Raw genomic sequence first — 21,797 nt, 5'->3', positions numbered from 1 at the left:
GCGAAATATAATAATCCCAACGAAATCTACCTCCGATGGGGAGCCTATGAAGCTCGAGCTCGTGGAAACATCCGACCTCATCTCCTCTGATGTGTTGAAATAACCACCTAGGACACCTCTCCCACAGTCAAAACCCAGTCTCTTCAGTCCACATACCTGAAAGGACGACCTCCCCTCTCAATCCACATCAAACAACCACCAAAGCCCCCGTCTCCTCTCCTCTCCTCTCTTCTCCACCCCTTTGACTCTCATTCCCTTACCCTCCTCACCTCATTCCCCACCCAACCGCACATCTCCCACCCGTCCACCATGTCGCAAGAACAAACCCCCAACACCGCCAAACCCACCACCACCACCACCGACCACCCCCCCCCCTCCCCCTCCCCCTCCCACCCAGCATCACCAACCCCCCCCTTCTCAACCCGGCTCCCCCACCACCCCCACCCCTCCCCCTCCCCCCACCATCCCTCCCCGCCGAAAACGATCCATCCCTCCCACGCGACGGGGGACGCTGGCATCGAAAGCCCGGTCGGAGACGGCGGTTCGGCTGGCGGGGGACAGGGGCTGGAGGGGACGAAGAGCGGTGCGGTGGAGGGGGGAGAAGATCGGCGCGTTCGATTGGGAGGGGTTGGAGGGGAGGTTTTGGGACCGGATGGAGGAGTGTAGGGGGGTTGAGGAGGGGGTGGGGCGGGAGTTTGAGGAGTTGGTTCAGGTGTGTTTGTGTGGGGGGGGGGGGTTCTTGCGCTCCATCTCGTTTTTTCTTGCTTTCGCCCTTTCGCCCTTTCGCCGGGCTGGTGGGCGTCGGCGTCGGCGGTTCTTGGCTTGTTGCGGAATCGGGGCTTATGAGGCGAGTAGGTCTTTTACGCGTGGACGACGGCTGGCGTTGCGGGTGAGGAGGAGAGGGCGGGGAAGCGGTTTGTCTCTCTCTCTCTCTCTCTCTCTCTCTCTCTCTCTCTCTCGGGGGGGGCTTGGTCGAGACGGCTCACTTCCGAGCCGTGTGGGGGAGAGTTTGGCTGATTCAAGTCTGGTAGGCTACGGACGAGAATGGCCTTCGTCCAGCAACGGGAAGAAAGTCTGGAGGAGAAGCGGTTACACTGTACGTCTACGTCTCTCCCTCCCTCCCTCCCTCGCACCATCCCGTTCCCCGCTGATGCTTCCCCTCCAGATGTCAAAGTCGTCAAAGCCTTCGAGAGTGCGCTTGCCCTCCTCGGCGCCGCCTGAAGCCTTCACGGCTGCCATCGCTGCCGCTGACTGACTCGGGCGCCTTGCCTCTTCCTTCCCAGATGCTTTGGCGCAGATGCGATTCGATCCCGCGCTGCTTGTGGAGGAACATCGTGCACCGACGCCCGGTGCCGTCGTGCCCGGCGAGGGGCTGCGGGACGGGGCGTGCGATCGGCTTGCTGGGGAACAACTTGCTGCGGAATTATATGCTTTGGAAGAGTCGGGTTCGAGCTCGTGGGCGTCGAGGCGGTCAGGGTTGGTGGAGGGGACGCTGGATTGTTATCATGGGGGTTTGTGGCAAGCGTCGAGCTATCACCCGAATCGCTGCTCTGTGCTGTAGCAGCCGAGTTACTGCTGTCCGTTGCATCTATGAGGCGAGGAACATGTGGCGATTCTCTTTTTACCCATAGCATTCACAGGCAAGGCTTTGGCTTCACAGTTAGCGATGGCGCTTATGGCTGTGCTCATAGATCGGTAGGACAAGGAAATTATAATATCTAAGCGCATAGCTAGCTCAATGACAAATAAATGAGAAATAGATGTCCGATATCACAAAATCCCAACCCCAGCAACCTCTCTCAAAAGCCTCCGAACGCCTTCCTCGCCCTCCTCCGCTCCGTCACCACCCCACCTCCTCCAGCTCCCACCTTCCATCCACCGCTTACACACATTCCCGTCCACGACGCCTCCCCGTCCCATTCCTCCATCCATGCCCAGACTCCCCGAACTGGGCAGCCGGTACGATCTCGGATTCAGCCCCAGAGCGTGCGGTAGGGTGTTCTGGAGATGCGATTGCAGGCTTGAGAGTGTGCGGTGTGCGGATGGTGAGAGGGGTGATAGCAGGGCCAGGGAGCCGGATTGGGTCGTTATGAGTATTGGGCCCGAGACGGGTGCGGTGGCGGAGGGGGAGGGGGAGGGGGAGGGGGAGGGGAGGAGAGTCATTGTTGAGGGGTAGTGGGAGGTGTGGAATGTGGTGTGGTGGAGGAGGAGGTGGCCGGAGAGGGATTTGGGATCTATGAGGCGTTAGTGACCATCACAGTCCGTTTTTATGTATGGATGTGTTTGAGACGGGTGGATAGGTGTGGGAGTAAGTGGAGACGTACGCTCAGGGTCGAATTGCAGAATGTGGATGTTGCAGTCTGCGTCCGCGACGGCTATGTAGAGCTGTTTGTCCGAAGGGAGGAAGGAGGCTGTTATCACTTCGATTGCGTGGGGCGATTTGCCGAAGAGACGGAGTTGGTATGGATCCTCCTATAGCCGATTTGGTCAGCATCTCTTCTGTGGGTGACGACTGTAACGGGGTATTGGGGAGGAGTCTCGTACCGTATACCCACAGAACCAAACCCCCTTCACGGCATCCCCCATTAAACACAATCCCGTTCCCTCCAAATCCCTCACCACACTAACATAACATTGCATATCCAAAAACGCCACGGGCAACAGTGACCCATCTTCTTTTAATCCCCTGACCATGCATTTCTGCCCCTGTGCTACTAGTAAGAATCCCTGGGTGCCGATTCCAGAGACGGAGGTCACGGCGCCTTTGACTTCTTCTTTGGCAATGAGCTTGAGGGCACGACCGGTTTCTGGATGGTCGGGTTCAGGCACGACGGGAATAACGGCGAAAATGTAGATGTTGCCTAGAGAGGGGAGGTCTGGGCCGCGGAGCAGGGCGGTGCCGACGCAGACGAGATTTTGGCGCTCGTGGGTGTGTTCGGAGACTTCGAGGGAGAGAGTCTGGACGCAGGTTACGACTTCAGAGGGAGAGAGGGAGTGGCTGGTACTTGGTTAGCTGCCCTCGCCCCGCTGCAATGAAATGGGCATAGGACTTACTGGTCGATGATTAATGAAGTTTTGCGGTCTAGTAGCTTAATGGAGCCTTGTTCAGCTTGAGGGAGGAATGTGGTTTCTAACCGTGTCAGCCGGGCTGCACACTATCTCGTCGGGTGTGCATTGTATGTATACCTTCAGCAGTCCAATGACTATGAAATTCGTCTTCTGGTAGCTTGAAATCGACGATGGTGCATGTGCCAAGGACATAGGCATCCATCTCCTCGTGATAGGCAAGGGCATGGATCTCTTCACCAAGTGGGACTCTTTTTGTAACCCAGCCTGTCTCGTACCGACTTTGCGAAGAAAGTTGAGCTGCGCGAGTTATGCCCTGGTTTCGGTCAGCAAACATGTTTGACGTTTGATCATGCTCGGCTTACTTCTCCATCGATGTAGAGGAATCCTTTCTGACAGGTCGATGAATGCAGCTGAGTCAGGCTCTTGACCGAGCCATCACACATATCGATGACTCCTGGTGGACTGGACGCAGACTTAATGATGAAGCACGGAGATTGTCCTGGCATGAATACTGCACTGTAGCCGCTAATGTCATGCAGTGATCGAAGAGGCTGACGCCGCTCTTGTTCTCTTTCTTCGACGTCTGCGGGGTCTTCCTTCGGCGTCCTCGGTAGATGCGGATTCGGTATCTTAAGAAATCTAAGTGATGTGTCTTTACTACCTTCGATGGGTGATTGGTATGGCTGGTAGATGATGAGGTCCTCATTTGCAGAGCGAAGCTAGGACTCAGTCAGAATGTGGATCTTGCGCTGCAAAGAGAAAACATACGATCATATATGGAGATTTATGGGTGGAATCTCCAAGCTCTGCTACCAAGATCTCGGTCAAAGCCTCTTTGGCGGAGGAGCGACGGCCACTAAACTCTGGGGATAAGAAAGGCGGCAAGAAGCTAAGACCCTCTGCGAGGTAGACGGGTTTGTTTAAATTTGGCAGACGATATACCTATCAAGACCGATTAGCTCAGTCAGGAAGTTTGAAAAGTATAGTCCTAAAAAGAGGTATAAGATGGGAGTGTTCGACGAACCTGTAGGCCTCCTTTTGCGTTCAATAGAAACATAAGCACATTGCCTGCTTCGTCTTCACTTTCTTCTGGGTATTCCAGTCGTAGGATGTCATTGGAGTCTTCGTACAGCGAGCCTGACAACCATTTGACAGCTTTGAATGCTTCTGATTGCGAGACTTCGTCAAGATCACCGTTCTCATCGGCTGTTAGGACAACAGCGCTAGAATCGTCTCGGATGAGTAAGACATAGGGATCCGCGAAGCTTGCGCTGATGGCTTTAGGTCCAGTATCGCTCTCTTCATCCGTTAATGGGTAGATCTGAGCAAGACCGAGGTCTGAGATAGTTAGCTGTTTGATCAATACGAACGTTCCGGGGCACATGTCGATATAGCACTGCAAGCATGGTGGATACAATGGGCTAATGGTGGCGGAAATGTATATTGTATTGATGCTATCAGACATGATCGACATATGTAACACCATGTTTGCCACTACGCACTTTGCGTGACGTCGTCGACTCGCCATTGCTTGGACATAGTGATCTCCATCTGTGTGGTGAGCTCCGTCAAGCACGGTAGTATGGCTTCCTGGCCACCAACTGTTGCCCCTCCGTCCCGCAATGATGCTGAAGTCAAGACGACTGAATATGAAATCGGACTCACCTTGGTCATAAGAACGCAATTCGGTTTGCAGAACCTGAACCATCTTGGTTCCCCCATTCAGCGTTCCGACATCAATAGTTGCGCCAGTATCTGCATCAAAGTCTGTCTCCAATATTTCTACAATACCACCGTCATAGGGGCTTATGGAATATACTGCTGATTTCTCGTCACCTGTGTCGTTAGTGACGGATGCAATTATGTATTTGTCGTGTCTAACGCCACGGCCGTCTTCTTGACTTCGCTTCGTACAGATCGACCACACGCCATGTACGTTCTGGATCTTGGGTTGATCTACCTGTGTCGTGGTCACCCTACGCTGGAACGTTGTAAGTCCCCCAGCTCTACCACGCCCGCTCGCGATCAGAAGTTCAGTATTGGACTGGGCCCTCAAGGCAAGATTAGTGTCTGTAGCGAGCGAATGCCTTATAGCTATACCAGTCATGGGTCCAGAGTTGAACATTGAATCATGCAAGCGAAAAGTGTAATCTTCCTCCGCATCGGCATCTGATACTAACAGGGTTTGCTCCTGGCGCTTTGTCTCAGGCTTTGTCTCGGCATACAAGTCATCCTCGTCTTCGTCAATCTCTTCCTCATCAACGTCTACTTCATCCTCGTCGCCGTCAATGTCCATCTGCGTTCGAGAGGGTTTCCGTTTTAAACGTTCCGATTTCCGAGACCAGCCAAGTACTAAAGAACTTGAATCTTCGCTGCCGACGAACATCCTACTGCGCCCAACGATTGATGCGCACGATGGACTAGTATGGATGGCATTTCCACCGTCCGTGGGTTGCACGCGGCGTATCGAGAGTCCAGATACCGATCTCCCATCGATCTTGAAAGACAGGATGGCAAGTTCACCCGTACTGAGTATAATCAGCAAGTCGCTGTTATCATGCCCAAGCTGCTTGACCACGCAGTCCTCCAATCTCATGTTCAGATCAGACTGGTCGAGCATCGCCAAAGCTGTAGATTGCTTGGCAAAGTCGTTGACAGCTACACCATTGGTTTTGCCGGACTGGTCGACATGAATCATCTCATTACCGCCCACTAGCAATGCTCCTCCCACAAGGCGTGAAAGAGGTACCACTGCAAAAAGGTCGTATGGAAGGTTGTTGACTGACGACAAAGTCGTCGAAGCGCGCTGTTCTAGATCAAGAGTATAGACTGCGTAAGAAACATTGTCGCGCCGCTCATGAAGCAAGCCTGACGACGTGGCTCCTTGCGAGTATAGGATGCCGAACGTGGGATCCCGATATTCGTATAGAAAGGAGAGGTGTATTGGATGAGATAGAGAAGGGTCAAGAGCCAGCAGTGATAGCACAAAAGATGCAGCATAGGGCGTCTTCTCATCTGGACCACCTTCAGCAGCAGCTTTGGAGGTAGATTGCTTTCTATCTGGTCGCTCTCCGTCCAACTCAGAATCGTAGTCATCTATAACGAGGTCATCTCCGACTTGGTGGAACGGTATTATTGCCAAGTGTCTGACCCCAAACTTCAGAGCCGCACATCTGCTGCTTGGATCCACGCTCAGGTAATTGACACACGATCCCAAATCAGGCTCGCATGGGCTGCTCAGTATATCTTCGCTTTCGTAGTAATGTATTGATATCGTGGAAATGCTATATCTTTCTGGGTCCCACTCCACCAAGCTGAGTTTTGCATCCCTCAGAGCAACCAACAAAGCTTCGCCACCAGACTTAGATCTTAAGATTTTCACGCGAGCGAGAGAGGTGATAGTTCCCGCGAGCTCAAATTGTGCTACCAATACTAACTTGGTTGTATGTTGACGATCGCCTTTCACGGTTGCAGAATGGGGAAGGGAGGAGTCGGGACCGTTGGCATCCTCTCGCTGATTTTGGCTTGCGTTCTGGGCAATGCGGCTTGGACTGTCATTGGCATGGGTAACGACGGACTTTAGCGAGAAAATCTGCAGCAGAGATGTCTTTGCAACGACGAGGTTATTCGCGGAGGCCGATAGGAAAGGTAGTGCTAAAGAATGTGTCACTGCGGTTGGAGGAGTGAGCTCCGTGTAGCACTGCATTATGAGAGCGTGATACCGATGACGGGCACATGAAGCTCGGGTGAAAAAGAATATCGTTCAGAGCGTGAATGATGTAGAAGAAGAAGTGATGTTGAAGGGGGTAACTGGCAATCCAGTCGAACAACTCGAGCTGTCAAATGCTAGCATGATGATCGACGTCAAGGGTGTGCTGTGTGGCTGTGCAATTTGCAATGATGCAGCCAAAGCAAGTTTCCCGGCCTGCCCCTCTCTTCCAACGGCCATCGTTTCTCCATATCGACCGAGTTTGACTCCTCTATTTTCCTGATTACCATCCTGGAGCATAGAGCTGCCATGGCTCTCATTCAGTCAACCTTGATATGGGTTGTTTACGCCGTTGTGGTTGTCCTCGTCGTTGCAATAGCTTCCATCTTCGTCTACCTCTACCAGGCTCCCAATGAACGATCTGCTACTGTGACCATAGTGTCCATCTTTACACTCACCTCATTACTTGCCACGGTGCTACTTTTACCGGTGGATGTGGCGCTGGTCTCGTCTACTACCTCTTCAAAGCATGGCATCAGGAAAGATTGGGCTACCCAGAACCAAGTCGACAACATAAAGCTCACCTTACGAATCGTCTACTACACCCTATTCTCTCTAGATGCATTACTCTGTCTGGTTGTCGTACCTTTCACCTACTTCTGGCATGAAGAATACGATGAGGTCGCGTCTGAGGAAGGTCAACAGACAATCGGCTCAAGGTTCTGGGGGGCTTTCAGGTACACCATTGCATTCATTGCCTTGGTCATTATCATCTTCCTAGTGGGCTTCTTTGTGCCAATTGCAAAGGATCGCAAGGGTGGTCATTATGATCTAGACTTTTTCAAGCACATTATCGAGGATCAGAACCGTGAGCAAGCTACCTGTCTTGTCCAATTGATTTTATCACTGACATCGACCTCAACGATAGATGGAGAACGTGCCTTGACTTTCGCTCTTGGACTGCTCATCACCATTGGAACCTTGATATACGCCCTCTACACCGCTGCAGGCTTCGCTCTACTTCCCGTTGCATTAATCAAGTCGGCACCAGCAATATCGGCGCCAACATTAAGCGCGAATACGGCCTCTGAGCTGGAACAAAACCGCGAGCGCCAGCGACAACTTGAAATGCGCAGTGAAGGCCGGGAAGATGGACTACCTGCAAAGGATCGCCGCGAACTCGACGCCCTCGTCAGAGAAGAGCGGACTCTCGTCCGCCGTGAGCGCTTGGCAGCAGAGGCTAGCGGAGAGGGCCAGGGTTGGCTTCTCAGAGCCTGGACGAAGATAGAGGCTGTGTTCCGCCCTCTGAAGCTAATAGGTGGCATCTTGTTGCTGCTAGTGGCAGTCTTTGTCTGGGTGTGCATGCTCCTCACGTTCATCGACAAGGCGAAAAACTCGATCTGCAAAAGCCACTGCGGGTACGTACTGGGCCACAACAAGATCTTCAACCCGATGAATTGGATCTTCGTCAAGTCTGCCAAAATCTTCCCAATCGACTACGTCATCTTCCTCCTCCTGGTGCTCTTCTTTTTCTTCAGCTCCGTTGTCGGCATGGCATCAATTGGTATCCGATTCCTCTGGCTCAGGATTTTCCAGATTCGGAAAGGCCGTACTTCACCTCAAGCGCTACTTCTCGCTACAATCTTGCTGACGTTGATGGCACTGGCAATTCAATACTCCGTGGCCATGTTGGTCGCCCCACAATACGCCCACTATGGCCCGCAAACGTTCTGCGATCGTCCACTCAGGCATCCTGATGATCAGCCTGACTGCACAAATCACAGAAAGGCCATCAAGCCTTGCTCGGAAGTGTCTACTTCTCAGGCTGCCGCGAATGTCTGCACTGCTAGTGTACTCAGTACCTTCATTGACAGCATCACAATCGACTTCTCTTTCTTCGGTGATGTGACCTTCTGGGCTCAGATCGCATTCTTAGGTACGCAAGTAGTCACCTATTTCCGTCCCCCGACTAATGTTGTTTTTAGCTGTGTACTTCGTTATTTTCCTTCTATCGCTGTTCCGGACCCCCAAGCTGAATGCGTATCAGCTTGATCAGGATCTTGAGGAGGACGAAGAGGAAGGCCTACTTGCCAGCACGGGTAGAAGGTTTGGAGCGACTTGGCAAGACATCACCGGGAAAGCGAGGAAACCAACTGGCGGTGCAGTAAGAGGCCGTGAGACTATTGATCGGGATGACGAGGAATGATACCTGTCTCGATCATGGCGTGATTTTCATACCCAGCCGAGACGGGTATAGGTGTGTAAACAGAGATGGAGTTGGGCGTTATGTGCATGCTGAGCAGTAGGAGAAGTGTGATATATCAGAGAGATTTGACGGCACTGGCAAAGTTGACACGTTCTGCTTTCGATCAACAAATTGGATCGGTTTCTGACAGTGTATGTATTGCCGAAGAAGACGTAGAAGTAGCAGGCGAGCGCGGTTTGCTTGATGCAGAAGGCTCAGTAATAAAACCCGAGAAGTATGGTGGTTTTCATGTGGTTGCAAGAGAGCGTAGAAAAGGGATTGGCAGACGATAACCTACTCGGTGCTTTCGTTCGTCAAAGGTTTGAGAGTCACGAATGCAAAGCTTTGTGGCTCAAACTACCTATGCAAATGTCTTCAGTTTTGTCGACACCACTTGAGGTCGCCGACGCCCAAGATTCCTCACCAAGAATATTTACCTAGCATCCTAATACTATTGCGAATCTTTGTGTTTTGTGCCCGTTAGGTCTCTTACCAAACATTCCTCCATACGATCCGCCATCGTAGCATGATTGACTTGGAGCTTCGGGAGGTGAGTATGTGGAGGAGCAGGGGCGGCGGGCAGCTGCTACTTGTCGCTTGTTCTGATCGCTAGCCTGCATGGCTGCAGGACCCCCACCTGTAGTAGTAACACTGTAACAGTGCACCTCATCTGGGTTATACCAAATTGACAGGAATCTGGGGCCCCGAGTATGTCCGATTCAGGAAAGACCTCTATTCGCGATCGTGTATGCTACCAATCCACCAGCCCCTCCTGTCTCTGCAACGCCCATATTTCTCTTCTGCAAGATCTCTATTACCCGTGCGGTTTTGGCAGCAGCCGTAATGATGACTACGTCAATCCCACAGCCACCAGGCATTCCCTTGTGGGGAAACATTTTGGACGTGGATCCAAGCAACACATGGACGTCGTTGCAGAAGCTGTGGGAGAAGTACGGTAATTGTATCTTTGCCCCGATCCTACGTTTCCATCAATTGATATCGTAATGTCAGGCGAGATCTTCAAGATAACTGTCTTGGGCCAACAGATTGTCTTCGTGGGGAATGTGGCTCTCTGTGAAGCAATATGCGATCAGAAGCGCTTTCGCAAATTCGTCGGTGGCCCTATATGAGATCCGATATGCAGTGCACAATTCTCTTTTCTCCGCATTCGACGATGAGGCGAGCTGGGGCGTTCATCATCGAATTCTGGCCCCCTTGATCACTCCAGCAGCTGTTGCTGATCGTTTTATTCAAGTGCGTGATTGTGCATCCGAATTGACAGCGAAATGGCGGGCCTTGAGCGGTGATTCGTCGGTTTCAGCAATTGGTCAATTGAATCGGCCAGACTTGGAAACGACCACTCTCTGCTTCTACGGCAGGAAGCTCAATGGACTGACTGGACCAGAACCACCAATGATCAATGCGATGAACGGAGCCACGTCGGAGGCGATCAAGCGACCAACTCGACCCAGACTTGTAAACTGGCTTTTCTATCAATCTAAATTCGAGAAAGACACCAAAGCCATGCGTCAATATGCTGCTGAATGTCTTGACTATCGAAAACCCAATCCAGCTGACCGAAAAGACATGTTGTATTCCATGATGAACGACAAAGACCCCGAAACAGGTCAAGCCCTTAGCGAACAGGAGATTATCGACGAGATTGTGACGACGCCCATCGGATCCAGTACGGCGCCCTGCGTTATCTCAAGTGCAATTTATTATCTGCTCAAGAATCCAGGGTGTGTTACGAAAGCCCGCGAAGAGATGGATCGGTCATCGGTGATGGCGAGTTCACACACGATCATCTGGAAAGCTTGCCTTATTGCGCCGGAATCGTACGAGAAAGCCTACGTTTGTCTGCGGCGGCACCTGGGTTCAACATTGAGCCCTTGCCAGACGCACAAGGACCAATTCTGCTAGGTGGAGGCAAATACCATGTCCCAGCCAAGCAGACTTTGATCATCGTGCTGCATGGCGTGAATCGCGACCCAACCGTCTTCGAAAGGCCCGAAACTTTCAAGTCAGAAAGAATGGTGGGCGAGGCGTTTGAAAAGCTGCCCGAAGGTAGCAAGAAATGGTTTGGAAATGGCAGACGCGTATGTATTGGCAAAGATTACGCATGGATGTGGAACTTGACTACACTTGTCACGATATGAAAGACGTGGGAATCGAAATGGCCGACTTCAGCTACCAGCTAAAACAGGATGGCTGGTTCAACCTGAGACCTGTTGATTTCTACATCAAAGTCAAGCCAAGGGCCAAGTAAAAGAAAGTCAAAGAAATACCAAAGTCCACGATCAATCATTTCAGTGATAGCATGTAAAATAGACGAGAAAAGCGAACGAGGTAGCGCTACTTCACACTCCTCTCAAAATTGGCTCACAGGGGCTCCATTTGACTCTGATGATGCTTCTGTCGTTGACTTTGCGGATGAAGTTCTCACTCGCATTGATATACTGCGGAACATGCAAATAGGCCGCGCCAGTGTTTCTTTTTGGTCGCGTGAGGGTGGGTTATGGTAACGATGCTACAAGTACGATGCTTCGTTCGCCATCGGAGCCGCGCTGCTGTAAAGGCGGATTACGGTTTGAAATTGCGAGCGCGACAAATGGTACCATTACATCCAACGCGAGGTTATAAACTGTAGCTATCACGTTCTTGATCCAGATTAAGGATCGGTCAGCGTCGCTTTAGATATATTCGTTGGATAACAAAGCTGGCGGCCATTCACTTCTTTTCAGGGTGGTCAATCGAGATCAGCGGATGTGTAATTTTCTCGGCCATTGCTGTCGCCGCCTTCTTCACGAAGCTTTCCCATATTTTCTTTCTAATGTTCAATCCCTGATGCAACGCCACTGAGATTCTGCTCTGAATTGCATCTTCAATATTCTCATCGCGATTGGTCGTAAGGATCTTGACTCATCTGTTGCTCACGCTGCAAGCTTGAGAGACGAATGCCAAGCTCTATAGCGCAAACGTTTGTAACGACTAGCGCGATCCAGCGTCATCGCCTTGGCAGTTCAACAGCCAGCTGCCTTCGAGAATTTATAACATTTGAGAGATCACAATATGAAGTTCTCAGCCTCTTTGGTATTACTCACTCTCAGTCTCCAGGTATCAACGGCTGCGTGCCAGCTTATTGTCCTACCAGACCTCTTCCGTACAGGCAACTCCCCCACAAAGCCTGCCTCTCAAAAGGGACAATCCCCCATCATGAACATCCCCAATATTCTCTTTCCCCCATCGATCGACAAAGACAAAGATGGTTCATCCGGCGGCTCAGGAGACCTTAGCATCTCGGATGTCATAGGCAAAGAGCGTGTCATCAGTATTTTCGCCGGATTCACTCGAGATATAGACAACATCTCCAAGCGCTTGAATGCCGAAGATCAGAATACTACAGTGCTGGCGCCTCTCAACTCAGAGTTACAGAAGCTTCCTCGGAAGCCGTGGGAGGATCCTGAGGACTACAACGAGCTGGGTGCGAAGGCGTATGAAGGACAGAGTGGGGAGGATAGGGCACATAGGAATTTGAGGAGGTTTGTCGAGGCGCATATTGTCCCCGTCAGCCCATGGAAGGAGGGCGAAAAGGTGGGCTCGATGGGCGGAGGAAAGCTATGGTGGGAGGAGAAGGAGGGGAAGAAAATGGTGTGTTTGTCAACCCAGAACCCTTTCCTATTTTCTCGTTCTTCGCAACGGCATCCAACCAACGCTTTGCATTCGCTTCTCCATTAGTTGATTGTCTCCTCCTTTGCTATATCCCCCACATGTGGCACAATACCCGATCACCTGCCTGGACTTTGGCTTCTTGCTGCCTCTCTGCAATCTTCATATGTGAACATGTTCGCTAATGTGATTCAGGTCCAACCGGGCAATGTCGAAGTCTCAAGCATAGCAAGTAGGGTTTCGAATGGAGAGGTTGTAAGCAACTTCCCCGGCCTTTCATATCCTAATCCATGATCTCATTTGAGTCGCAAGATACGTTACGAGAGTACATGGACTCCCGCAACTGTCTCATGACTCACGTTCTCAACTTAAAGGAAATTTCTGACTGGCAGACTTGCAGTGGATCATCAAGGGTTGTCTAAATTACGCGTCATGAAGGAGAGGACGCGGAGATCCTACACGTTTTAAAGATTTGATGCCTTGGAATGGCAATTTGCATAGGACATGGGCGATATTCAGGCTTGGGCATGGGTGATCTGATGCGCAGCATTCTTCTTGAGCGCAGGTTGCCGTCCAGGGGCACTCTTGCAGCTTTGTTTACTCTGCGTGATCGTGGAGTTTTGTCATGGCCTTTCCCCTTATGCGTCTTTGGGGCAGGAAGGACTTCTGTCAGCAGTGGGGGAACCAATTCTCACGTATCTAGAGAATAAACGAATTCCGACAATGGCTTCATTTTCTGTTCGTATGTAGTATTTGCTCTACTGATTATGTGAATAATTATCTTGAATGAATATGGAAAGCTTAAAACGCCCTTCTCCAATAAAGAAAGATTTAGCGGCGGGATCAACGTGACAGCTTAATGCCGATCGGTGACGCCCCCTGCAAGCTTTCTCCAGCAGCATCACCAGTGCGCCAACATTCTCTCCACCATTCCTTCTCCAAACCCGTTTCTCCTGCTATTTCCCTTGCACCTTGATACTCACTCTTGAGGCTCTTATGCGGCATTCATATTCCAGATCCTGGATCTTCCCTCTGAGTTGAAAGAACTCAAAATCGCGGTCCAAAGCGCACGTGGAGAGCGCAAATCTGGAGCACGAAGTCTCTCCGATCTCCTGCACATTCTGTTCACACCATATGTGAATCCTAGTCTCGTTGGATAGCAGCCAGATATATCTCTTTACAGGTATGCCAGCTATGTTAAGCAGCAAAACCAAGATGCAGACTGAAAGTCGCTGACAACGTGGTCTCCTACCATTGCAGTCTTCTCCGGTCCATGAGATGAACCCACAAAATGGCAACGGCTGGCCACCGGCGCCAGGAGGTGGGGCGCTTCCAGCAAACAATGAACATGCAATAGGGCAGCAAAGACAGACTGCGACCTTTGGGTGAGTTCACTCCTTATACTGGCCGCCAGCTTCACAACCGCAGCGTAGATCTTCTCGGCACCCATCATTTTGTGGATGAAAATTTTCACAACCGCAGCGTAGATCGTCTCGGCACCTTTATCTTATGGGTGAAATTTTCTGCTAATCGTGTTATCATCAGACCAAGTCAACCTCAGACCATGCATCAAGCTCCTGCACCACAGATGAATGGGTCATCTCTCTTACAACAGTCTGGTACGTCCACCTTATGCAGGAAGCACTCCGGTTCATATTTGGGGTGTTGAAATATTTCTGACAAAATCCTTTCAGGGCCATTCTATTCGGGTCAGTCAAACGGTCACAGTCTTCCAAACCCTCAAGGCATTCCTCCAGCGGTGATCATACAGTCTGCTCGTGGACCACCTGCTCCACAGCAGCAGCAATCACCTCCAGGCATACAACACCACTCAGTCCAAGTTCCCGGTTATGCATTGCCCACGCTGGGTCCCTCACTGCAACAGCAACAGTCTCCTCAAGCGGCTATGGCTATGGAAAGAGACATCGAGAGGGAACGGCACACGGAGCAACAGATACAGCAAGAGATAGCACAGCGGCGATACGACCAGGAAACTGAGATGTTACACCAGCAACAACGTGAGCAGCAACAGCGCGAGCAATTACAACGTGAACAGCTGCAACAACGGGAGCAACAACAGCGTGAACAACATCAATCGCCCCGCGAGAATCATACTGGCGCCATCCCTATCCAACAGCCTGTGGCTTCAAGAGTCCCAGCAACTTTGCACGGGCCAAATGGCATATTGAACGACCAACACCCTGGCGTAGGTGCAGCAACATCTCAACCTCTAGCTGCGTTAGGAGCTCCAAGTGGACCAGGTAACGTGTTTGGCAACGGAGTGCAAGCACAGAACGACAACTCTTTGAGACCCTTCGTTCAGCAAGTGGCGCAGGGTCTTCCTCCTCAGCAGTTGCTGGGCTTCAGTAATGCTGCGACTCCTCAGCAGCTGCCTACGGGAATCGGTGCCTTGTCGCAAGGGCAGCAGCCCATTTTGAACGATGCATTGAGCTACCTGGATCAGGTCAAAGTCCGGTTTGTACATCAGCCTGACGTGTATAACCAGTTCCTGGATATCATGAAAGACTTCAAGAGCCAAGCGATTGATACACCGGGCGTGATTGATCGAGTGTCGTCATTGTTCGCCGGTCATCCGGAGCTGATACAAGGCTTCAACACATTCTTACCCCCTGGGTATAGAATAGAATGTGGAACGAGAGACGACCCTAACGCGATTCGAGTGACGACTCCAATGGGGACCACAGTGTCCCAGATGCCGTCTGTCCAGAACCGTGTCAACGGGGTACCCAATGGTGCTTCAATAATAGAGAACCCACGACAGACAATCTATGCAGATGGTGCGCAGGCAAACGGCGAATGGCTGGCTCCACAACATGAAGAAGATGGCCTAGGTACAACACTTACTAATGCGCGTTCTGGAGGACACCCTTTGTTCGCTAGTCAGACCAATATGGGCAGCGAAACCGGGGCGACCTATGTAGGAGATGACCAAGGAGAGGCCGCACTGATAGCACATCAGCAAGAACAACGGGGAGTATCCCACTTGTCGAACGCGGTGACGGCCGTTGCGACAAATGGGGCCCAAGGGAGACATCCGATGGCCCAGATCTCTCCCGGCGGAGGTCAAGTGACTAGTCTTGGTCAGGCTGCTGTTGGATTGAACGTCGCAGCATTGAATTCGAGCAGCCAGCTAGGGTTGGAAAAGAGAGGCCCTGTTGAATTCAATCACGCTATTGGATATGTCAACAAAATCAAGGTAAGCGCGTGATGAACCCGACCAGCACGAAGAGTAGCTGACTGATGATGGATGACAGAATCGCTTTGCCACACAACCTGAAATTTACAAGCAATTTTTAGAGATTCTTCAGACATATCAAAGGGAGTCCAAGCCGATCCAGGACGTGTACGCACAAGTAACCCAGTTGTTCAGCTCGGCTCCAGATCTTCTGGAAGACTTCAAACAATTCCTTCCGGAGTCAGCAGCACAAGCAAAAGCGCAAGCAGCTGCGAAGCAAGCCTCCGAAGACGCAGCCATGCTCAGTAATGTTCGTGGTGATTCAGGGTATGGCGCTGGAGTCCAACAGGCTCAAGTACAGACGCCAAGACCGGACATCAAGATGCCGCCGGTTGGCAATTTCGCACCTCCATCAGCGACTAAGGAAAACAAAAAGCGACGCGGAGGACCGGGATCCCAAATGACTGGCGGAGCCGCCGCTGTCGATGCCGGAGCGGGGCCCAGTGGGCTGAACAACAGGAACGGTGCGCGAGGAAATGCAAATAAGGTGAGTGACTGAATGTTGTTGTTACGAAAAACACCAGCCTCCTCTTTTCTTGTGACGTCGGCCAACACAATTATTACTCCGCAATGTGAAAGGGTACTGCACATAACGCAACTCATTTGCAGCTTCCAACATTCTACAAGCATCTTCGAATCTTGGAAGTTCACCCACCGACAGCCTTCACACCCTCTGCATCCAAATATTCCACTATTCCCTTTGCGTTACCCAAGCGACGCGCTTGTCATAGGCCTCATGGCTCTTCTTTTCAACGATGCTTTCTTACCCTACGAACGTCGAAAAACGCCTCCACAACTGACCACCAACTGTGTACAGCGCGCCAAGTTCGACCAAGCCAAACCTACAGTACCGGAGATACCTCCTGCGTCGCCAACGCTTGTCCCGAGCCTTCCCACAGCCATGCCTCCTTCTAAAGACCTTGGTGATATTATTGACCAAATCGGCTTCTTTGACCGTGTCAGGAAGTTCATTGCCGACAAAAAGACGTACAACGAATTCCTCAAGCTTTGCAACCTTTTTACGCAAGACCTCGTCAACAAGAATACCCTCGTACACAAAGTTCACGGTTTCATTGGCGGCAATGTCGATTTGATGAACTATTTCAAGAATTTCGTTCAGTACGACGGACGCGACGAGATCATCGAAAACCGACCCAAGATTCCGGGCGACAAAGTCGTTCTGAGCAACTGCCGCGGTCTAGGCCCCAGCTATCGAATGCTTCCCAAACGAGAACGCTTGCGGGTCTGCAGCGGACGAGATGAGATGTGTCAACAAGTACTCAATGATGAATGGGTGTCTCATCCTACTTGGGCCTCAGAAGATTCAGGTTTCATCGCACATCGCAAGAATGTATTCGAAGAATCTTTGCACCGTATCGAAGAGGAGCGTCATGACTATGACATCAACATCGAAGCCTGTTCCAGAACAATTCAATTATTGGAGCCAATAGCACAGCAGCTGAATATGATGACTCCCGATGAGAGATCTACATTTCGTCTACCTCCTGGTATTGGTGGGCAAAGCGAGACAATATATCAGCGTGTTATCAAGAAGATTTACGACAGAGAACGTGGATGCAGAGTCATCCACGACATGTTTAAGAGACCAGAAGCTGTTGTTCCGGTACTTCTTGGGAGGCTTAAGATGAAGTGTGAAGAATGGAAGGCAAGCCAGCGGGAGTGGGAGAAGGTCTGGCGAGAGCAGACAAACAAATTATTCTGGAGGAGCCTGGACCACCAGAGTATCATTATGAAGACTGCGGACAAACGTCAATTCCAGCCCAAAAGTCTTCAAACCGAGATTCATGTCAAATGGGAAGAGCAGCGACGCCAGCGCATTGCGCCTTGGAACTCCGTGCCAAATCACCAATTCAAGTTTGGCTTCGAAGATCTCGATGTGGTCCACGATGCTTGTCATCTTATTCTAACCCAGCTTCAATTCGGTCCTGTCACCAATGAAACGGATAAGACGAGGCTTGAGACATTCATCAAGACCTTTATTCCAACATTCCTGGACATCGACCGTGATTCTTTCCAGGCCAGGATGAGTGACATCTACGATGCGACACCATCGAATGAAGAGGTCGACGATGAGACTGGCACGAACGAAGACCCAGGGATCGCACGGAGTCGAAAAGTCGCCAATGGAAGAAAGTCAAATCTCTTGCGGGGAGTTCTCGAGCGTGGTCGACCTGGTCAGAAGGAAGAAAGCGTTCTAGAGAGCAAAGAGACTACACCCGATGTCTCTAATGACGAGGATACCCCAGCATCAACGGGTACACCGACAGACAGACCTGCTCGCGTGGACGAAAGCGAATTTCGCTGGTTGAATGTCCCCTCCACTGGCGATAAATCGAAAGACTACAACGTGCCTTACAAACGTGACGACTTCAACCTCTACGCAAATCTCAACATATATTGCTTCTTCAGAACGTTCGAGACTTTGTATCAGAGGTTATTGAACCTCAAGCTCAGTGAGAAGCATGTGCACACAGATGTCCAGCGGGCGAATATGGCCAAAGCTGCCAACGATCTGCGATTGATTGAAAAGACACCAAGCGAATTCTTCGCCGATGTTGGTCCTTCAGCAAGCTACTACCGCCAGACGGTCAGTATGATTGAGGAAGTTGTGAAGTCCGAGCTGGATCTTTCTCAACTTGAAGAGACATTGCGCCGTTACTATATAGAGAGCGGCTGGCAATTATACGCCTTCGATAAGCTGCTAGCTGCACTCCTCAGATTCGCACTTCTGATTCTCGTAAGCGACAATAAGGACAAGAGTCTTGACATCATCAATCTCTTCTACAAGGATCGCAAGGAGGACGAAACGACTCACAATACGGAGTTGACCTATCGAAAGCGAGTCCAGGGGTATGTAAGAGAGAGTGATATATTTCGCATCCGCTACGTAAGTATTTTCTTCCTCCTCGAACTCAGGATCCTGTTAATGTCTTGTCTAGAATCGTGTATCAAAGCAGGTGATCATCTCACTCTTCAAAAGAGAAGAGAAGACGTACCAAACCGATGAACTCGCCGTCCACCAGCGATGGTCATACTACATATCCACCTTTTCCATGCGCGATCAGACCGAAGGGGTCAAACTCTCGGATATACAGCTGCCCTTTCTAAAGCGCAATCTGCCCCCAATGCTAGCGGATGAAGAAGAGTACAATAATACGTACGGCGTCCCACAGTGGAACCAGGACGGTCTAGTCATTACGATCCAGCCACCAGCGCATCCTCCAAATTCTCCTCGTGCGTACAAGTTGCTGTACGAAGAGTACACATCCGACTGGTGGGTGCACAACAATACCGTCAGAAAGCGAGGACTAGGAGCGTATGGAGAGGTGATCAAGGAGAGGAAGGAGAGATTCACCGCGATGTTCGGGGAGAAGGGAACCTTCATCAAGGACAAATCCGGTATCGAGCTCGACAAAGAGACCGAAGACTTCAAACGCTGGATCCAGGTTGGACCTGCTGCTGAGCCTCGACCGGAAGGTGGACTGGACGGAGCTGATGATGGTGATGAGGTTATGGGTGGTATTTGAGCAAGCGAACAAGCATTGAACAAGGTGTTGTGGCGTCTAGAGAATCATTTGGTGCTTGGAAATATGCTGAGCCGAGGCGACAGCAGCAAGGTAGAGTTTATCGATTCATCATCCCACGAGCATTCGCAATCATTTCAGCACCTTTCATAGAGAGAGTCTTTACGATGTCTATTCAGATGTCTACTCATTCAACCGTGTACTTTACTTAGAACAAGAATCCATTCCGCTTTGCAAACCGCAGCTCCCTTGTCCAGCGAAGCAGTTCCGTTCAAAGGTGTTGCCGCGTCAATGTGACACTTTCTGCTCAATTGCTGGGGCGGCAACATGCAACAGCACGTACGTACACAAGGCGGGTGATTGCGAGGGGATTATTAAACGATGATCGGTGTACTCCGTTTGGAACCACGGTTACATCAATGCAGCATGGATTCTGCACAGGTGCGACATCTGGACTGGTGTCTACCCTTTGAGTAGAGGCTGTGCTACGTCGGAATAGATACTTGTCATGGGGCCTCATAAAGGGGTAAGAGATGTTTGGGGCGTTACATATAATCCATGGATATCGGTACTCTGGCGATTCCTAAGGGGATTTTTTTCCTCATCACTGCCGTGGCCCGTCGCTACCTTGTCCTTTGAACTAACATCACACATTGAGAACCTACAAGTGCTTTTTTACTCAATCAATCAGTTATGTATTTCCTTCGACGTCTTCCTCACCGTCTTTGGGCGATCAAATCGGTAATACTGGACTAAACAGATTCAGAGCCTGCAGCTGGAATCGTCGTCAGGACTCTTGCCCCTTCTGACGCCACCGCAACTCAACGCCTTTCTACCTCGGCCTATATTCTTTGCCGTCCATTTCAACTACAACGGCTCCCTCGATCACCGCATCATCTATGACTTCATCAACGTCATACGACGTCTCTACCGCCCTCTACCGCTCCTCCATTCTCCGGTCTCAGCACCGGCGCCAAAGCTGGCATAGACGTCGGAGCCGCACCCGGCGTGCTGATCATCATAATCATCGTCGCTGCGCTTCTTCCCTTCTCTAGAAGAAGTCGAAGAGAGCGTGGGGAGCAAGAAAGATCTGGCGCCCGGCACCCGTTGTTCGTACTTGAGGGTAAGACAGATCAGGATGCGCGGCCCATGGTTCCCGCAGCCGTCGCGCGACGTGAGCTCACAAGTGACGGATCTGCTGGGTCCGGGGAAGATGGAGAGCGGAATTGAATTACATTCCGGGGTTCCTGGGACGTGGTTTGCCCACACGGTTGCTCTGGGCACGACACTGGTATCGTCACTAACATAACAGGCTGCTCGTGACCTTCTTCGAGCAGAGAGCAGGAGCCATCGAGAGGCTGCAAATACGTCGGCACAGTGCTTTGATCGGAGCGGCCAATCGCGTGGGCGACATGCGCCTCCAAGAGCGACTGACCGGCGAAGCGCCCAACAGACGTGTCGACCCCTAGGAGCGTTTGCCGCAACCGTTGTGCCATGAAGCCAATCGATGTCCTCTGGTATTGATTGACAACGATGACTCCAAAGAGGCTCGAGACATTATGCCTCACGATCTACATCCAGCTGCTGTGGACTTGTGCAGTCGCAGCACCGCCACCGCTTCCAAAAGCATCACCGCTGGCAAGTGAGGACGTCGGCGCAGGACGCGACTTATCATCGCCGCTTCCTAATTCCTACAAGTCAGTGAGCCCGGCTCTTCTCCCTTATCCCACCGCTACCTATGTTGTTTGTTGGAATGCAAACACTGACACCGCCCCACCGTAGCACAACATCCCCTCCTCCTCCTCCCTCTCTCACCTTGCTTCGCTCACCCCTCCACCTCCTCTTCTACGACCCCACGCCTCCGATCCCCAAAGCCGAAGCCGAAACCCTCTGCAACGAAGCCTTGAACGAAGCCGGCCGCAACATCGCGCGCAAATTCGGCGATTTGCGCATGAGAGCGGAGGAGTACTACGCGCAAGGGCATGTGGAGTTGGTCGTTGAGCCTGGGGAGGAGATGACGTGGCTGATGGAGTGGGAGGTGCCGGGTGCGCTGAGGGATTGGTTGCAGGGGAGTGGGTTTCGAGGGACGCGGTTTCGGGTCTTGTGGGAGGGCGTGGAGGTGGGCAGGGGGAGGATTGTGGGGGGGCAAGGGGGTTTGGATGGGGGGTGAGGGTGTTGATGTGAGTAAGTCTGAGGCTTTTCGTACCTAAAAAGCATGAAGACGCTGGAGCCTCATATTCTAGTGCTGTCATCAACGCCGGACTCGTCTTCGTTACGCCATCTGAATAGCTCTTGCGGCTTCGT

The 21,797-nt window shown here is 51.4% G+C and overlaps 9 protein-coding genes across 9 annotated transcripts; 7 read left to right on the top strand and 2 right to left on the bottom strand.

Annotated features, from left to right (window-relative positions):
- Nucleotides 1–1,226: 1,226 nt before the first annotated feature.
- On the bottom strand, nucleotides 1,227–1,634 carry HO173_008350 (uncharacterized protein; the record flags this gene model as incomplete). The annotated part of the gene is made up of 1 exon (XM_037310250.1): nucleotides 1,227–1,634. One exon carries the CDS (start codon nucleotides 1,632–1,634, stop codon nucleotides 1,227–1,229), a length of 408 nt encoding a protein of 135 aa, XP_037162836.1.
- Nucleotides 1,635–1,770: 136 nt separating this feature from the next.
- On the bottom strand, nucleotides 1,771–6,775 carry HO173_008349 (uncharacterized protein; the record flags this gene model as incomplete). The annotated part of the gene is made up of 8 exons (XM_037310249.1): nucleotides 1,771–2,234; nucleotides 2,325–2,472; nucleotides 2,545–2,998; nucleotides 3,055–3,130; nucleotides 3,187–3,382; nucleotides 3,432–3,788; nucleotides 3,838–4,011; nucleotides 4,094–6,775. 8 exons carry the CDS (start codon nucleotides 6,773–6,775, stop codon nucleotides 1,771–1,773), a joined length of 4,551 nt encoding a protein of 1,516 aa, XP_037162835.1.
- Nucleotides 6,776–7,087: 312 nt separating this feature from the next.
- Nucleotides 7,088–8,984, top strand: HO173_008348 (uncharacterized protein; the record flags this gene model as incomplete). The annotated part of the gene is made up of 3 exons (XM_037310248.1): nucleotides 7,088–7,646; nucleotides 7,707–8,714; nucleotides 8,764–8,984. 3 exons carry the CDS (start codon nucleotides 7,088–7,090, stop codon nucleotides 8,982–8,984), a joined length of 1,788 nt encoding a protein of 595 aa, XP_037162834.1.
- An 882-nt stretch (nucleotides 8,985–9,866) lies between these two features.
- Nucleotides 9,867–11,292, top strand: HO173_008347 (uncharacterized protein; the record flags this gene model as incomplete). Its single annotated transcript, XM_037310247.1, has 5 exons — nucleotides 9,867–9,978; nucleotides 10,035–10,054; nucleotides 10,104–10,710; nucleotides 10,758–11,122; nucleotides 11,230–11,292. 5 exons carry the CDS (start codon nucleotides 9,867–9,869, stop codon nucleotides 11,290–11,292), a joined length of 1,167 nt encoding a protein of 388 aa, XP_037162833.1.
- Nucleotides 11,293–12,239: 947 nt separating this feature from the next.
- HO173_008346 (uncharacterized protein) lies at nucleotides 12,240–13,128 on the top strand (the record flags this gene model as incomplete). The annotated part of the gene is made up of 3 exons (XM_037310246.1): nucleotides 12,240–12,674; nucleotides 12,888–12,947; nucleotides 13,093–13,128. 3 exons carry the CDS (start codon nucleotides 12,240–12,242, stop codon nucleotides 13,126–13,128), a joined length of 531 nt encoding a protein of 176 aa, XP_037162832.1.
- Nucleotides 13,129–13,970: 842 nt separating this feature from the next.
- On the top strand, nucleotides 13,971–19,496 carry HO173_008345 (uncharacterized protein; the record flags this gene model as incomplete). The annotated part of the gene is made up of 6 exons (XM_037310245.1): nucleotides 13,971–14,077; nucleotides 14,238–14,311; nucleotides 14,387–15,909; nucleotides 15,968–16,435; nucleotides 16,766–18,856; nucleotides 18,909–19,496. The coding sequence occupies 6 exons, from the start codon at nucleotides 13,971–13,973 to the stop codon at nucleotides 19,494–19,496; spliced, it is 4,851 nt and encodes a 1,616-aa protein (XP_037162831.1).
- A 505-nt stretch (nucleotides 19,497–20,001) lies between these two features.
- HO173_008344 (uncharacterized protein) lies at nucleotides 20,002–20,481 on the top strand (the record flags this gene model as incomplete). The annotated part of the gene is made up of 2 exons (XM_037310244.1): nucleotides 20,002–20,019; nucleotides 20,260–20,481. 2 exons carry the CDS (start codon nucleotides 20,002–20,004, stop codon nucleotides 20,479–20,481), a joined length of 240 nt encoding a protein of 79 aa, XP_037162830.1.
- Nucleotides 20,482–20,631: 150 nt separating this feature from the next.
- Nucleotides 20,632–20,962, top strand: HO173_008343 (uncharacterized protein; the record flags this gene model as incomplete). The annotated part of the gene is made up of 2 exons (XM_037310243.1): nucleotides 20,632–20,750; nucleotides 20,806–20,962. 2 exons carry the CDS (start codon nucleotides 20,632–20,634, stop codon nucleotides 20,960–20,962), a joined length of 276 nt encoding a protein of 91 aa, XP_037162829.1.
- Nucleotides 20,963–21,026: 64 nt separating this feature from the next.
- HO173_008342 (uncharacterized protein) lies at nucleotides 21,027–21,663 on the top strand (the record flags this gene model as incomplete). The annotated part of the gene is made up of 2 exons (XM_037310242.1): nucleotides 21,027–21,190; nucleotides 21,276–21,663. 2 exons carry the CDS (start codon nucleotides 21,027–21,029, stop codon nucleotides 21,661–21,663), a joined length of 552 nt encoding a protein of 183 aa, XP_037162828.1.
- Between the last annotated feature and the right edge of the window lie 134 nt (nucleotides 21,664–21,797).

The sequence above is a fragment of the Letharia columbiana genome (genome assembly GCF_014066305.1).
Source record: "Letharia columbiana isolate WasteWater2 chromosome Unknown Sc0000030_s1, whole genome shotgun sequence".
NCBI lineage: Eukaryota > Fungi > Ascomycota > Lecanoromycetes > Lecanorales > Parmeliaceae > Letharia > Letharia columbiana.
Note: the sequence above shows the minus strand (reverse complement) of the source record. Positions and strands in the feature narration are given on the sequence as shown.